Source organism: Athene cunicularia, assembly GCF_003259725.1.
Source record: "Athene cunicularia isolate RWA chromosome 5 unlocalized genomic scaffold, athCun1 chr5_part2, whole genome shotgun sequence".
Classification (NCBI taxonomy): Eukaryota; Metazoa; Chordata; class Aves; order Strigiformes; family Strigidae; genus Athene; species Athene cunicularia.
The window spans coordinates 1,970,890-1,985,308 of record NW_020799102.1 but is presented as its reverse complement, the minus strand read 5'-3'; the positions used below and the strand labels follow the sequence as shown (position 1 = coordinate 1,985,308).

At 43.7% G+C, this 14,419-nt stretch overlaps 1 protein-coding gene across 2 annotated transcripts in view; it reads right to left on the bottom strand.

The window, feature by feature from the left end:
- The window catches only part of SCUBE2 (signal peptide, CUB domain and EGF like domain containing 2), a 41,496-nt gene extending 28,049 nt beyond the window's left edge, over positions 1–13,447 (bottom strand). For both annotated transcript variants that reach the window (XM_026850617.1, XM_026850618.1), the window contains exons 1-7: positions 13,250–13,447; positions 12,658–12,780; positions 12,088–12,213; positions 7,701–7,835; positions 1,920–2,045; positions 1,421–1,537; positions 470–559 (exon numbers count right to left, since the gene is read on the bottom strand). In XM_026850617.1, the coding sequence (XP_026706418.1) occupies positions 470–559; positions 1,421–1,537; positions 1,920–2,045; positions 7,701–7,835; positions 12,088–12,213; positions 12,658–12,780; positions 13,250–13,265 (733 nt within the window). In that variant the 5' untranslated portion in view covers positions 13,266–13,447. The remainder of the gene's footprint in view (positions 1–469; positions 560–1,420; positions 1,538–1,919; positions 2,046–7,700; positions 7,836–12,087; positions 12,214–12,657; positions 12,781–13,249) is intronic.
- Between the last annotated feature and the right edge of the window lie 972 nt (positions 13,448–14,419).

Below are 14,419 nucleotides of genomic sequence, written 5' to 3'. Positions count from 1 at the left end.
GCCTCAGCAGCTGGCACTTTGGGCCAGATGTGAACACCTCCAGGAAGAATAAGATGGCCTTGTACCCTAACATATCCTTCTCAATGCAATCCACCACTGGGCCCAATTCTCTTCCACACAGAAGTATACTTTCAGTTGAAAAGCAGCAGGTAAAACACTGCTTCCTCTACGATCACTTTGGTTAAAACTGTAGCACAGAAGGGATTCTACTGCATTCCCATGATGAATTAGAACCATGGAAACATACACTACTTCAGGGGCAAGTTCCTGACACCTCCTACTGCCACAAACAATGTACACAGTTTTTTATACATTATGGAATAATATTATGTCCTTATAAGGAAGCAGAGCATCTCAAGCAGAATTCAGTCCAGAGCTATGATGGTTACAATAAATAAAAACCCCAAACAATTCCTTAATCTAAAAGGTTTCCGCAAACAGCATAATTATTCTGGATAAGCACTTTTACCCATAAGCAACCGTCGCTTCACCCTCTTGTCCACATCAGCTCCTGCTGTAGTATTTCCCTCTGAAATTTCAACAGCAGCCTCTTCCCTCTCTGTAAGGAAGACGAAAAAAGAAAATGAGTAAACGCGCCCTGACTAGAAGCCTCGTTTGATATCAAATACGTACACACATGCAAACAGCTTCATCGCATGCTGAATTACCAGACAGTCAGAACTGACTAGGTAGAAGTATTTTTTTTTAAAAAAGTAATAATGAAAATCATGAAGACCCTTCAGTCAAAACCATGAGAATACTTTGCTTCCTTACAACTCATGTTTGCTTCAGTATGCTTAACAAAACAGAAGATGTGCTACAGATGTAGTGAACAGCAACCAGATGAAAGAACTAACTGAACTGTTTTGTTAAGAGCACACTGTCATCATCTATCATGGACTAATACAAGGACTGGCCATTATGCCTGAGCATTTGATTTCAATCAACAAACAACAAACTCTTCCAGAGACTGGAATAGTTTATAAATCTTAAGTGCTTTCTTTAGTGAATAACTGCCTTGCAAAAACCGTACATTAATTGAATACAGAGTTCAATTCAGTTTCTTTTAACAGACATACTGCTTGGTTACACTCTCTGGCTCATGCTATACAAGAAACTGAACCTAAAATATCCTAGAGGGAAGGGAATCTTCTTTGGTTAGTGACAGGCCTTGTGCTTCAGAGGGACCAGTGATAATTACAGGCTACAATAGTGTAAGATACCTAGTTATAAAGAGAGGCACAGGCTGCCTGGACCCAACCAACTCACTCATGGGCTAGCAGGTTTCTTAGTTTTGGATTCCTTGACACTTTCTAGCCACACTATCATGAGGAGCATTAATCATGCACACACACAGCAATGCCACACCACTTTGAGTTAGTCATCACCAGAAAACTACTTCCCTCCACTGTATACTGACCCAGGCAGGTTTTCCCATCCACGTGCATGATGTACTTGGGGTGACATCCACAAATAGGCCCGTTATCAGCATCATCACATATATGTTGACAGCCACCATTTCCATGATTACATGTTACTAGGAAGAAAAAAAATGTTACATCTCACAGGTACTTCCAGCTTCTCTGAAAGACAGTGTGCAATTCTGCTTCCATTTGACCATCCAGTACACTTTCCAAACATGCCTCTTTCCTGAAGAGCTCTTGAGACTGGAACACTGCAGAGCTGAACTTACCATCATTACGAATGATGGCACAACTCCCAAACTACAGATGCTGTAGCAACCAATAGAGTGGTGTGATAGTGTCCAGCAAAGCCATGGATTCTAGTTTAATTCAAATGCTCACAATTTAGCTGTGTCATCCCAGTTTAGCTATAACATACCAAAGCCCATATCACTGCAAACAGAACACTATTTGTTCACTTTGCCAAACCATAAGCATACGCAGAATGTTGCATACAAATGCAGCTCCTCTGGTTCTTGGACAGTTCAAATCCTGGTCGGCATTCACAGGCAACTCCTCCTTTGGGCATTTCTCTGCAGATGTGGGCACAGCCATGATCTTTATTCATGCAGCTCATGCCTTCTGCAAAACAGGGCAAGTGCAAGAACATCAGCATCCTCAGCATCGCTGCGTGCAGGCAACAGTCAAATAATGTCAGTTCAACACACACACACAGACAACAGCCTGCTACTTCTGGCAAGACTCTACAGAGTTAGGACAAAAAGGATAAGATTACAGACAGAAAAGGCAGAAACTCCAATCCCGCAAAGTCACTGGCCCCACAGTTTCTCCATCTGTGATCTTTTCTGTGCCCATGTTCTTTGACTGCAAGGTCAACAAGCAACATCCCTAGATTTGTATAGCATCTGCCTTCTCACCCAGTGCTCTCACTTTATACCAGTGTTTATAAAAATCCTTCATTCCTTTTATAAAAATTGCAAGGTGGCTGATACCTGCCAAAAATCAAAGCCTAAAGTGGTTATTTCTCTGCTTAAAAGAGCAGCCACCAGACACAAGAATGCCTAGGCTGTCAGACGAGTCATCCCTATTTCAATTACCGGTCTCCAAAGCAGATTCCTAAAGACATAACCTACCTCAGCAGTGACAGGTAGTGACCAAGCAGACATGCAGATTGTACATACGCTGTATGTCAACTCTTTTTTTGTTAACTATTTTGTTGGGATTTGGTTGTTTGTTTTTTTTTTTCTGATTTCAGTAAATACCTCCCAATATAAGCCCACTGGGGATTATCACAGTGTTCTGTATATCTACACACCTTGCCAACTAGACAGAAAGTAGTGCCAGTGACTGCTTTAACCTAATGAAAAAGCAATGGGACACTAGTGACTTTCTTCCTTCTGGTGCACCTCCTAAAAACATCCTGTCATTTTTGTCTCTGACAGTTACAACTTGTTCATGCTCTAGCACTCAATAAGTGCCAGGGTGTCTTGTCTGGCCTTTGAAAAAAGTTTAAGTCAATTAAACAGGGATGAGTTTTTCCTAGAATTATTGTAAAAACTTCTTTCACTTTGCCCCATACATGCACAACTTAAAACTACATAGCAGCTGGCTAAGTTATCACACAGTATCATTTGACCAAATTAAAGGAATAGTTTTTCTTCTAACAGTACACCACAGTTTTTTTTGCTGAAGGGTTCTGTAGTGCTACCAAACTGGGAGAGAAGACAACTGAGTGCTCTCAGGTATATAGAGAACACACCTTTGCCATCAAATTCTCTGCCTTGGTGCATCTGGCTTGTATAAGACATTTTACACCAAAATTCTCTTTTTTGCTTGGTGAGAACGCTTCATTTCAGAAGAGTCAGTGGAGCATACTTTGGCTGCAAGGGCTTATCCCACATTACCTCAGTAAACTTCTACTGAGCTGAGCAGATGCACAATCAGCGAGAGAATGAAAAAGGTGGCCATGCTGCTAGAAAGGGATTGTGTGAACAATTCCACACCCTACATATTTTTTAAACTTACGCAGACCTTTTTGCAGACTTATTACTAAATGAAACAAAACCCCTGTATTGGCAAGCAGAGATCAGCTCGTCACAATTATTCCGCTACACTTCAATTAGGTCCTTGCTCTGCACACAACTATTCTTGCCATCTGAAGCACAAGCTACAGTACTCTTTCTCTATTAAGGCAGCTTTAAGCAACAAAAGAATGGATATTGCAGAGCCTAGATTATTCTGCTCTACTGGCTTTTTGATGCCTTTCCCACAGTGAGGACTCAGTAGAAGTCTAACAAGACAATGACACTTCAAATCCTGCAGTACACAGCCACAGCCCAAGGAGCCCACATGAAAGCTATCAGCCGTTATTGTGCTGTCAGTCAAGGAAGGAGACAACCTATGAGCCCACAAATTAGCCTCATTAACTCTTGTGTTTTCGTGACATTTCTGTTCTTAAGCGTGCAATATGATTCTGTCTGTTAGCCCAGAGGCGTTAAAAAGCATTAAGAGAATTAGCAGTTTAGTTTCTGTTAACAAAGTTATTTTGTTTCTATTGAGCTGCCAAAGGGGAAACTGTTCAAGCAGGTACTTTGGTAAAGTTCATTGACATCAGACAAATGGTTTAAATGCTCAATTTGGGATTGCTCCATCTTGAGTGAGCAGATTTCAGTCAGGTGTCCACAGAAAGCTAAAACTGCACTTCCATACCAGTGCATATTTTAATAACACAGTATCCACTGTGTAACAAGGTACATGACCAAACCCACCAAAATCTAGCTGACCCAAAATACAGCATTTCTCAGAAGTTATATACATCCACAAGTTCAAGCATTTACCATGAAGCTGCTTGTTTCCAAAGGTGGTAGGAAATTTCTTCTCAGCTCCATTTTCTAAGGCTGTATTAAAGAAATGTCTGTAAAACCACAAACGCTGTGTGACTGCAAACTCCTTCCAGGATACAAAGTCTCCCAGGTCACGCTGTTCCAGAGCTGCTGCAATGGCAGACTGTGGTCCAGAACCAAACCTCAAACAAGTTTTGATCAAATCCCACCACATGCTTCCCAGACATACAACTTCTCCCGCAGAAGACCCTGCCCTACTGACACCCGGATGCCTCGGGATGGATGACTCTCTTGATGGCCACACTTACAGCCCAGGGAGCTGAATCCAGTGCCCACCTGGCCTAGCGGACCCCACGCCGTATGATTCCTTTCTGATGACTGGACCTTCGCAAAGTTACCCAGGGAACTCCAGTGAGATCTGAACACTCCTGTCACTGGCAAGACACAGGCAAAAAGCCAGCAAAGTATTTCCCTATCAGATCGTGTTAAATTAATCTCTTATATGTATGATCTGTGTTTAAGTCTTTGTCTTTTTTACACAGAAGATGTAGGGACACCACCACCAATCTGTTAAGAATATTAAGGCTCCATTTAGGGTACATTCAAAAAGGCACTCAACAGGGCAGAGGGAGAGGATGCACTTGTACAAACAACTACCAGAGATTCTCAGGAGCACCCTCTAACAGCCAAATGGCAAGGAGCAGCAGCACTGGACATCCCAGGAATGCTTTGGCCTTTTTTCATGCTTTCTACACCCTTGTGTTAAGGCAACATTTTCCAAAAAGCTTTCTAGTTATCACTGTTCTCCACTCAGACTGGAGCCACTCCAGTCAGAAGGGCTCTAATAGCAATAGCAGAAATGATCCCCTGTGTCCAAGGTTTTCAGTGATTTCAAATGTGGCTTTCATTTTCCAGGTCCAATTCGTTCCCATTGATTCAGCCCAACCAGTAGATAGCTATGACTCTGAAATACTGCAAGGGATTTGCCATCAGTAGCAACCACAGGATGTGCATATTTACTCATGAAAAACTGTTTTCCTTCAATTTTTTGTATTCCAATATAGAGCAAGTTAAACACAAAAACAGTGCATTGCCAGCCACTCTAACAGCCTCCCAAATAAATCCATTCTCCCACATATAGATGAAGAAGAGCTCATTCAGAGCAGACAAACAAGAAGAAAAATAGGATTGTGAACAACTTCCCAAGGCACTCTGAGTTCCTGTGGTTTAAGCAGCAGCTAGGCAGAACCAGCAAGCCTCTCAGAGCACCCCTGTGCTTCAGACCAACACTCACATCAGATGAAAAATCAACTTTAATTATAAAACTCTCCTCTAACAGCTACCTGGCCTTGAGTGCCATGTCACAGTAGGAAACCAGAGGATAACTGCAGATAGACTTGGAAGGGCAGGTGACTCTCAGGTTCCCCTGTTACACTGGTCATCAGGAGGAATACAACAGGAGAAATAGAGAGGCTTGGGGCTATCTCAACTCCAGTTCACTGTTTTTTTGTGTATGTAAAGGCCAGTACTGCAGATCACTAGGAAGGTCTCAAGCATTAATGTATGCACTCTCTTAACTGGGCTGGGAGACAGGGAAGGAAATACCCCCTTGTATTACAGGTAAGAAGCAAAACTGAATAGATGATCTAAGCAGGGGGTCCCAAAAGAGAACTAATAAACTATATACACTGAGAGATGCATACACAAGGCAGAGAACAGAAGACCTAGCAATGAGCAGAAAAGCAGAGAACAAAGTGAGCGGAAAGATAAAGCAGTGAGATTTGGCTTACAACAGACCTGCCCACCCAAGGTAAAAAAAAGTGGGGAATCCCATGGAACACTTCTTCACAGTAATGGGTGGGAGGTGGGAGGGAAACAGTCACAGCATGGTAACCTAAAAAAATGTCTTTTAAAGAAAACAAAACAAACACCTGTGTATTTTAGTATGAAGAAAAAAAACATTTCAGGCAAAAGCTAGAAAGGTTTTTTTTCTTAAGATTGGTTTCCATAAAGATATATTTTATTTAGTAGTTTTTAGGGAAAAATGCATCTTTTTTTCCAGTTGCTTTTCTTTCTCAAAAAATAAAAGGCAAAATTAAATGGAAATTTGGTATTATGCAAAAAACGTGCTTTTTTTCCCCCCCAAATTAAAAGAAACTATCTGCATCTTTAAAAATAAGAAAACAGAGGTAGAATTCCAAAGGTACAATTTAGGGAACAAATATTTATGACAGGAAATGCTGCTGCTGTTAGTTCAGGAGAGTAGCGGTACTCAAGCAGCAGCAAGTAAGAATAAGAAGAGTTGGAAGTTTTTCCTCCCTTGGCATCAGACAAGAGAAGGAGTTCAAGCAACTGATTTTCATCCTTATATTCATCATCCACATGCACACACAAACACACACATCACCGCTAGCAAGGCAACATGAAGGGAAATCCCGTGCCCCACCACTGTAGATTTCCTGCTTGTCCCCACTCCTGGCTCAGCTCCTGCCGTGGCAAGCTGAGCAACAGCCTGAGAAATCACCACACAACAGCAGACTCCCATGAGACCAAGCCCAGTACCAGAGAAGCTAAGAGTAGTTTCTTAATTCAAACAAAAGATCAATTCAGCTACGTCAGCTGACAGGCACCTCAGTGCACTCCGTGGATGGCCATATATGTCTACAAATGTTGATCTCTTCACTATGGGGATTTTTTAAGTGAGATTTGTTTATTCATGCTCAGATTCCTCTTATAGTCATGCCAACGATAAACCATAGATTAAAGAAACTTTGCAGCTTGAAATACTTCTTAGTAAGATACTCACCGTACAGTTCAATGGACAACTCCCTGATCTGAACAACCACTTTAAAGTATTCCCTAGGGGCATCAAAAATAATTTTGTTGAATCCGATGTCTAATTAGATATCCAAGGCTCTCTGATCTCCCAGGGTCGCTTTATAAAGGTTTCACTCAAAACAAAGAATATGATTTGAATACCTTTGGGGCTGACAAACAATAAATCTCTTAGCTGAAACCTAAACACCGTACAGGGAATCTAAAAGGTACCTGAAAGTAATGCAGGTATTGCCCTGTAACTAGAGCCAGTGGAAATGGTCAGAACTCACTGTCCTTCAATTTGTTGCCATTCCCTGGATGAAGGCACAGCTTAGTTGCACCAGAGAGCATGAAGTACACTGCAAGTACAGCCTTTTTAACAAGCACAACGCTGCAGACATACAGGTGGGATCAAAGGTGTAAAAGGGATGTAAAGAGTCATCAAAGTCACTTAGAAGATTCTGACACAGTTCCTTTTAAAAGGAGCAAGGACTTCAAGACCCTTCACAGCTTTGAAAAACTCAGCCTCAAAATACTTTTGAAGCTGCTTTAGAGATTTTGCAGTTAGCTTCTGTCAAAAATTCCTGCTAGGTGCCTAGAGAGAAGCAGCCAGTACCTTCTGAGCGGTGGATGCACGTATGCTGGTTATCACTTAGAAAGAACCCCTCCTTACAGCGACATTCGTAGCTCCCCACAGTGTTGACACAAACATGCTGGCAACCGCCGTTGTTGAACATGCATTCATCTGTATCTGAGAGAGAGAGAGAGAGAGAGAGAGAGAGAGAATCAGCTTTGTACTAACACCAACACGCTCAAATTGGCAGCAGCCGCTCAGTAAGCGGTATGGACAGACATCTACTCGGCATGTAACCACGCAGGCAGCTTAGACACCCCAGGCTAGCCAGCTGGTGGTGTTGTGCTATCACCCTTGGGAAAGTGTATTTTTGCTGTTGCTCCTCCCCTGTTCACAGTTTGCCCAATCAGTCACAGGGCTCCCAAGAAATGCTGGCCAACTAACCACAGTTACTGGCTACAACTAAGGCAGAGTAACCTTGGTGGAGCCAGAAGCAGGGCTCCACATTCTACCTACATGATCGTACTCTCAGTGCAGCCTCAAAACAGCTCAGCAGCTTAGACCATGTACATCTAGGTTGAGCATCCACACATGGTTCTGTCTTGCTCAATGGGATGCAACTTTGGCTCCAAACCCATCCAAGCTATAAAAGGTGGTTTTCCAGAAAGCTTCTGTCGTGGTTTGAGCTTGGAGAGCAACTAAGCATCACGCAGCTGCTTGCTTACTCCTCCCCCCTCAGGAATGGGAAGAAGAAAATAAAGCAAAAGGCTTTGGAATCGAGGTAAGGACAGGAAGGGATGACTCCCCTATTAAGGTCACAGGCAAAAGACAGACTCATTAGGAGAAAAAAAATATCAATTTAATTCAAACACTAAGAACACCACTTAACAGAGTAGAACAGTGAGAAGCATTATCTCATCTTAAAAACACCTTCCCCCCATCCCTCCCTTGTTTCAGGGCTCAGTTTTGCTTCTGATTTCTCTACCTACTTCCCCCCAGCAGCGCAGGGGGAAAGGAATGGGGCTTGTGGTCAGTTTATCAACCATTGCCTCTGCTGCTCCTTCCTCCTCAGAGGGAGGACTCCTCACACTCACTCTTCCCTTACTCCAGCATGGGGTTCTTCTCACAGGACACAGCCCTCCATGAACTTTCTCTGACATGAGCCCTTCCCACTGGCCGTAGCACTTCCCATGCTGCTCCGGCGTGGGTCCCTCCCATGTGTTGACATCCTCCCAGCACCAAACTACAACAGCGGGGGCTTCTTCCCTCAGAGTCCCAGCCTTCTTCAGGCACAGCTCCACAGCACAGGGTCCTCCACAGGCTGCACGTGGGGCTCTGCTCTTCCAGTGACCCCCACAGGTGGCAGGGGGTGGCCCTGCCATCCCACCCTGAGCTACAGGGGAGCTCTGCTCCAGCACACCTCCCCCCCTTCCTTCCTTCCTTCCACTGACCTCGGTGTTCACACAGTTGTCCTCACAACTCCTCCTCACAACTCCCACTCCTCCTCCCTCTTAAATACGTTATCACAGAGGCACAGCCACCATCGCTAATTGGCTTGGCCTTGGTGCAGAGATGGGTCCGATTTGGAGCTGGGGGAGCTTCGAGAAACTTCTCACAGGAACCACTGCTGTAACCTTCTCACCTGCTACACACACAAACCCAGCACAGCTCCCCACTCTGAAGCAAAGGTGGAACAAGAAAAGTACAAACCTCAAAATAAATTTAGCTTCAAGCCTATCCCCTGCTCCTTACTTTTACTCTAGCTAGAATTCACACAGCACATCTGTTCCGTGGCTCAGTTTGATTTATTGTTCTCCTCCCTCAACTCTAGGTCATCACCACTTACCATCAAGGCTGCCTCTTCTGTTGCCTGACTGCAGTCAAGGACAAGAGCAAAAGTTCTGGAAACAGTTTTTATGTTGATTTTTCCAATATTCAGAGCTTCAACAATACCAGAGAATATAGAAAGGCTCTGCTCACAAGAAAACCAAGAAAAACAGAACAGAAAAACTTCAGATAAACCTCTGAGCAACAGGATTTTCATCCCAACCTCCAAATCTTTGGAATTTTATCCCTTAATAAATGCAGATTTTTGTAACCACCGCCAGCAAAGATTTTTCCTACCCTAATTTTCAGAAATGCCAATTTGAACACTAAGTGAAAACGCTCAGTCCTTTAAAAAACAGAACAAAACGTTGCTGAGGCAAAGCACTGGTCTCATTTGCAAATTCATATGGAAGATCATGTGTGCTCCCTGTTCTGTTCATTGTCCCCGTGCTAATAGTACAATGCTTTTCATTTAACATTGTAGCATTTCTGGCATAAAACAGCTGTCTTCTGAAACAGGAGAAAGAGAAAGGCTTTTAGTAGGAAGCATAACATAGTATTACGACAGATTTACTTTCCACTGAAGGCAATGAGTAAGCCAATCGGATGCAAAAGAATGACCTGCTGTAGCAAAAAGAGAGGCTGACATCTCCATCACAGAGAAGCAAAGTATTTCAGAGTTCTAGAGTGATGTGAACATGAAAACAATCATGAATAAACAGCCACCATGACTTTTCAGTACTACAGATTTGAACTCCAGCAGATGTTTGTGCCTTACAGAGCTTGGAAAGCTTTCAAAAAAATCATCTCTTTCCAACAAGTAATTGTCTATTTGGCTTAAACCCAGGCACACAGCCGAGATCTTCAAAACTAAGGGTGAGAGAAGGGCAACCCTGGCTGAACAAAGTAAATAAACAGATTAAGAAAAGATGTGATCCAATTTGCTGCATGCCAAAATATTTATTTTAACATTTACATCACATCTCAGAATTGGCAGGTCGGTGGTAAAAACTTCATTGTACATCAGTGATGTTTTATTTTATTTTAAAAAGTCTGCCATGCAGTATCGAGCAGCTTCCCAGTAACATGACAGGTGGTAGACTTTGGTCTAAGTTATGTCTAGGTCTTACTGATCAACAGTCAGCTGAAGCATGTTCTAGAGGGGCTACTGCATACAAAGAGAATCCACCCTTTGGTGGCACTGCAAGAGGCAGTGTGTTCATGCAGTCAGCCCTTCATGGTAACCTCAGCTGAACTCCACTGTGTGTTTACACAAATGGACTGGAGAAAAATAGGAAGGTCTCCCTGTTAATTTAAAGTATCAGCAGACATTTTGCTTCCCTCCTTTCTTTAGTGAAATACTTGGAATTTAGAGACTCCTCCACTTACAGTGCAACAGAGTTAACTTGTGAGCACACGCCAAGTTCCCAGCAGGCAAAATCCAACACAATCCCACTGCAGACTCCAGAGCTTTTCTGATTTGTTCCAGCAGAAGATACAGTCTAGGGATGGTCTGGTTCCTGACCTGATATGCTATACACGAGTGGGAAATACCCCAGCAGTGCTAACTCCAATCTTAAAATTATCCTGTGAGAACAAGTTTCCTTCTGACTGACATGGGCATGGAAGCCTGCCTGGGCACACCCACACTCAGTGCAGCACAAGAGAAAAACTAAGTCATCTCTTAAAAAGTGAATAGGACAGGTAGCACAGCACAGGACAGAGCCACACAGGGTACCCAGTGCAGGTCCTGGAAACAGGACAGCTTCATCGACATGAGGCTCTGTCCCAGGGAAATAACTCTAGCAGCATACCACACTGCCAACAGGCTGGCAACTCATGCATTTCTGTACACCGCTGCACTGTGTGCTGAAGAATACCATCACAATAAAACCAGAAGGTCTTGTTACCCATTTTTAAAGATTTTCACCTGCTGGTACACAAAAAGAAGGAAACTATACAAGTCTTAAATATTAAGAAAAGGATGAGAGTGTGTGCATGCGGGGTCAAGGGAGCGTTGACAGGATGGAACACATTTCCAGAGCTTTGTACTTTGCTTCACACTAACTACCCAGGGAAACTCCCAAGCATTTGGCTTAATCCCCTGTACTTCAGCGGTCTCTATCATACACAGCTACTGCACACTCCTAATTGTCCTTTCCTTACAGCTTGCATGTCAGGAAGCACTCAGCCAGCAAGAGTGAAAAGCTCATACATACATAGATATATGAGAGAAGATTTCTAAGCCTGGAAACACACCTGAGAACTGATCCTAAACTAACTTTGGAACAGAAAAGACAATGATAGCACGTGTTCTTTTACATAAAATCATTTAGCATAATAACAGATGGCACTTCACACATTTTAATACAAAGCACTTAAAAGAAACTAGCACAATTATCCTCCTCATTTACAGAGGAGGAAAGAACCACACTGGGATGGTATGGGGTACTGATATACCGGGAATTCCTTAGTTCCGTATGTAACATTCTTCTCCAGCTGAGCTGATTGGGCCCAGCAGATGGCCGTGTATTTCCTATGGATGCAGCTAAAGGGTTATGTCAGCATCACCACTCCCAGCGCTCACCAACACACTTCTTACCCAGGCAGTTGTGGCCATCATGAGCCAACATAAAACCATCGTAGCAAGTGCAGCGGTAATTTCCTGGAATGTTGAAACACTCATGGACACAGCCTCCGTTGAAGTCATTATCACATTCGTCAATGTCTAAGGAATAAAGCAAAAGTCAACATGATGGATGCTTGCTTAAGTGTTATAGACAGTTAGAGATGGTACTGTGAAAATGTGAGCAGCAACTGCTGTCCAAAATCATCACTGTCTTACAAAAAGACTATACTTAATGCACTACTTGCTGAACGTTTCTAAAGAGTGACAAAATGCCCTGAGATTTCCACGTAGCTTTACTTCAGTTTTTAAGATTGCTGGTTAAACAACAAAGTAATTATCAGGCCAAATGATATTACTAGGTGAAAAGCCATACAATATCTTTGCCTCTGATTTTGTAGACACTAAGTAAATCAAGTGAAGAAACAATGACTATTTTGATTTAAAATCATCCTCCATATTCTAAATAATTACTTTTAATGACCTCATCTTCTTAGAAATACCTCATGCTGACACAGGCAGAGCATAACACTTCCATCACTTTACCTTCACATTTCTTCCCTTCACCAGTGTAACCCACTTTGCACATGCACTTGTACAGCTTCGGGGTGTTTTGACAAATAGCATCTGGGTGGCAGTCATCAAGCCCCAGGGCACATTCGTCCACATCTGTGAAAAGAGGAGATTCATCAGGGATGTCAGAAGGTGGAGAAGGGGGCAGGTGGCCGGTACACACCACTGACAAGATGACGCGAGGCTGGGCGCCTGTTGGGGTTGTGTGCATGTATTATACACACTTGTGAGTCAGGACAGAAACATGCATCTGAGCTTAAATTTGTATAATGCTCTACCTGCATATAAATATATTTTTATGGAATTCAGATAAGCTTTTGTACCCACTTATAAACACATCCAAATCTATCTCCTAGGGGCTAGATCCTCCATGAGATTTAGCTGCCAGTCTTACAGAAATTCATTAGAGAACCATCAGAGATTCACGTTAATCTTTCTAGCTAATAAAAACCGGTTACATCTGTGACATCACCCTCAGGAAGCCCAATGATTTTTAAACTAACAAGGGCAGTTTACAGAAATGCACTTTCGAAGTCACCACCAACACGTTAAAAGACTGACTTACCATTAAACAGATGCATAATTTAGAAGTAATGCCAATTTTTTTAAATACAAGAACAGTATCTGGTGAGCAGCACTGCCAAATCACCTGGCCAGCCATCACAAAGCACGGCATACTGAAGCAAAATATCCAGGTGGAAACTTCAGAGCAGAGGAAATGAAGAGAAAGGGAAACACCAACAGGAGGAAGTCCTGGAGATGAAGAAGTGTAGACAGAAGAAGAGGAAGAAAAGTTACGGGCAGCAAAAGACATCAGAGAGGCTTTCCATACAGCAGAAGAGAATTCGAACACGGAAACAGGAAGATTTCCAGCAACTGGCTAAAAGGAAGAATTGCAGAGGCAGCACCCCACGTAGGTACAAAAGGTGACTCCTAAAATAACGGGGTGAATTGCAGGAGTATCAGTGGAAGGTGAATACTTAAATAGCCACTTTTTACAGTGGGGATCACTTTCTGACGGGGAATTTCAGCCAGCGCCTCTCCCATTTACAATCATAGCATTCATATCTTTTTTTTTTTTTTTTCCCCCCCCCAAACACAAAATACGCCTGTAGGTACAGCAGCAGTTGCCAACTCCAGAAAGTATTAGTGTAGTTTTAATTCCTCGTGGCGCCTGGCAGTGGGAAACAAGGCAAAGAGCCAGTGCTTAGAGCAGCAGTGGCTCTCAGGTGCGCGGCGCTGGGCTCCTCGCCTATCGCCTCCAGACGGGAAGGTGGAAAACAGCCGGAGCGCCGCGGGATCCGCTCCCTCCAAACGGGGAAGTCAAACCGCTAAGAAATAGGGGACGCAGTGAATTGAGGGAGCGGGTCATGCAAGGAGGGGTGCAGGGAACTGCTGAGGGGCCTCCAGCTAGTGGGGCTCTGGGTAGACGGGGCAGCAGGGAAGGATGGGTGGGCAGGGAAAGGCAGAAGGAGCAGAAGGGAGCATGAGCCGCATGTGGTGGCCGCGCTGCCCCGGCGAGGCGAGCCCCCAGGAGCACAGCAGGGAGCGGGGCTGCTTCCCACGGAACGTCCTACACATCTCACGCCAGCGGCAAAACGGCCCTTCTGCGGTTTTATTTTGACACTAAACCTCGGCGGTCTGCAGCGTGCAGGGAAGAAGGGCAGCTGGAAAGCCCAGCATTAGCGCACGGAGAAGCGGGCAAGGAAAAACCCAGCAGGCCGAGGGAGAGAGA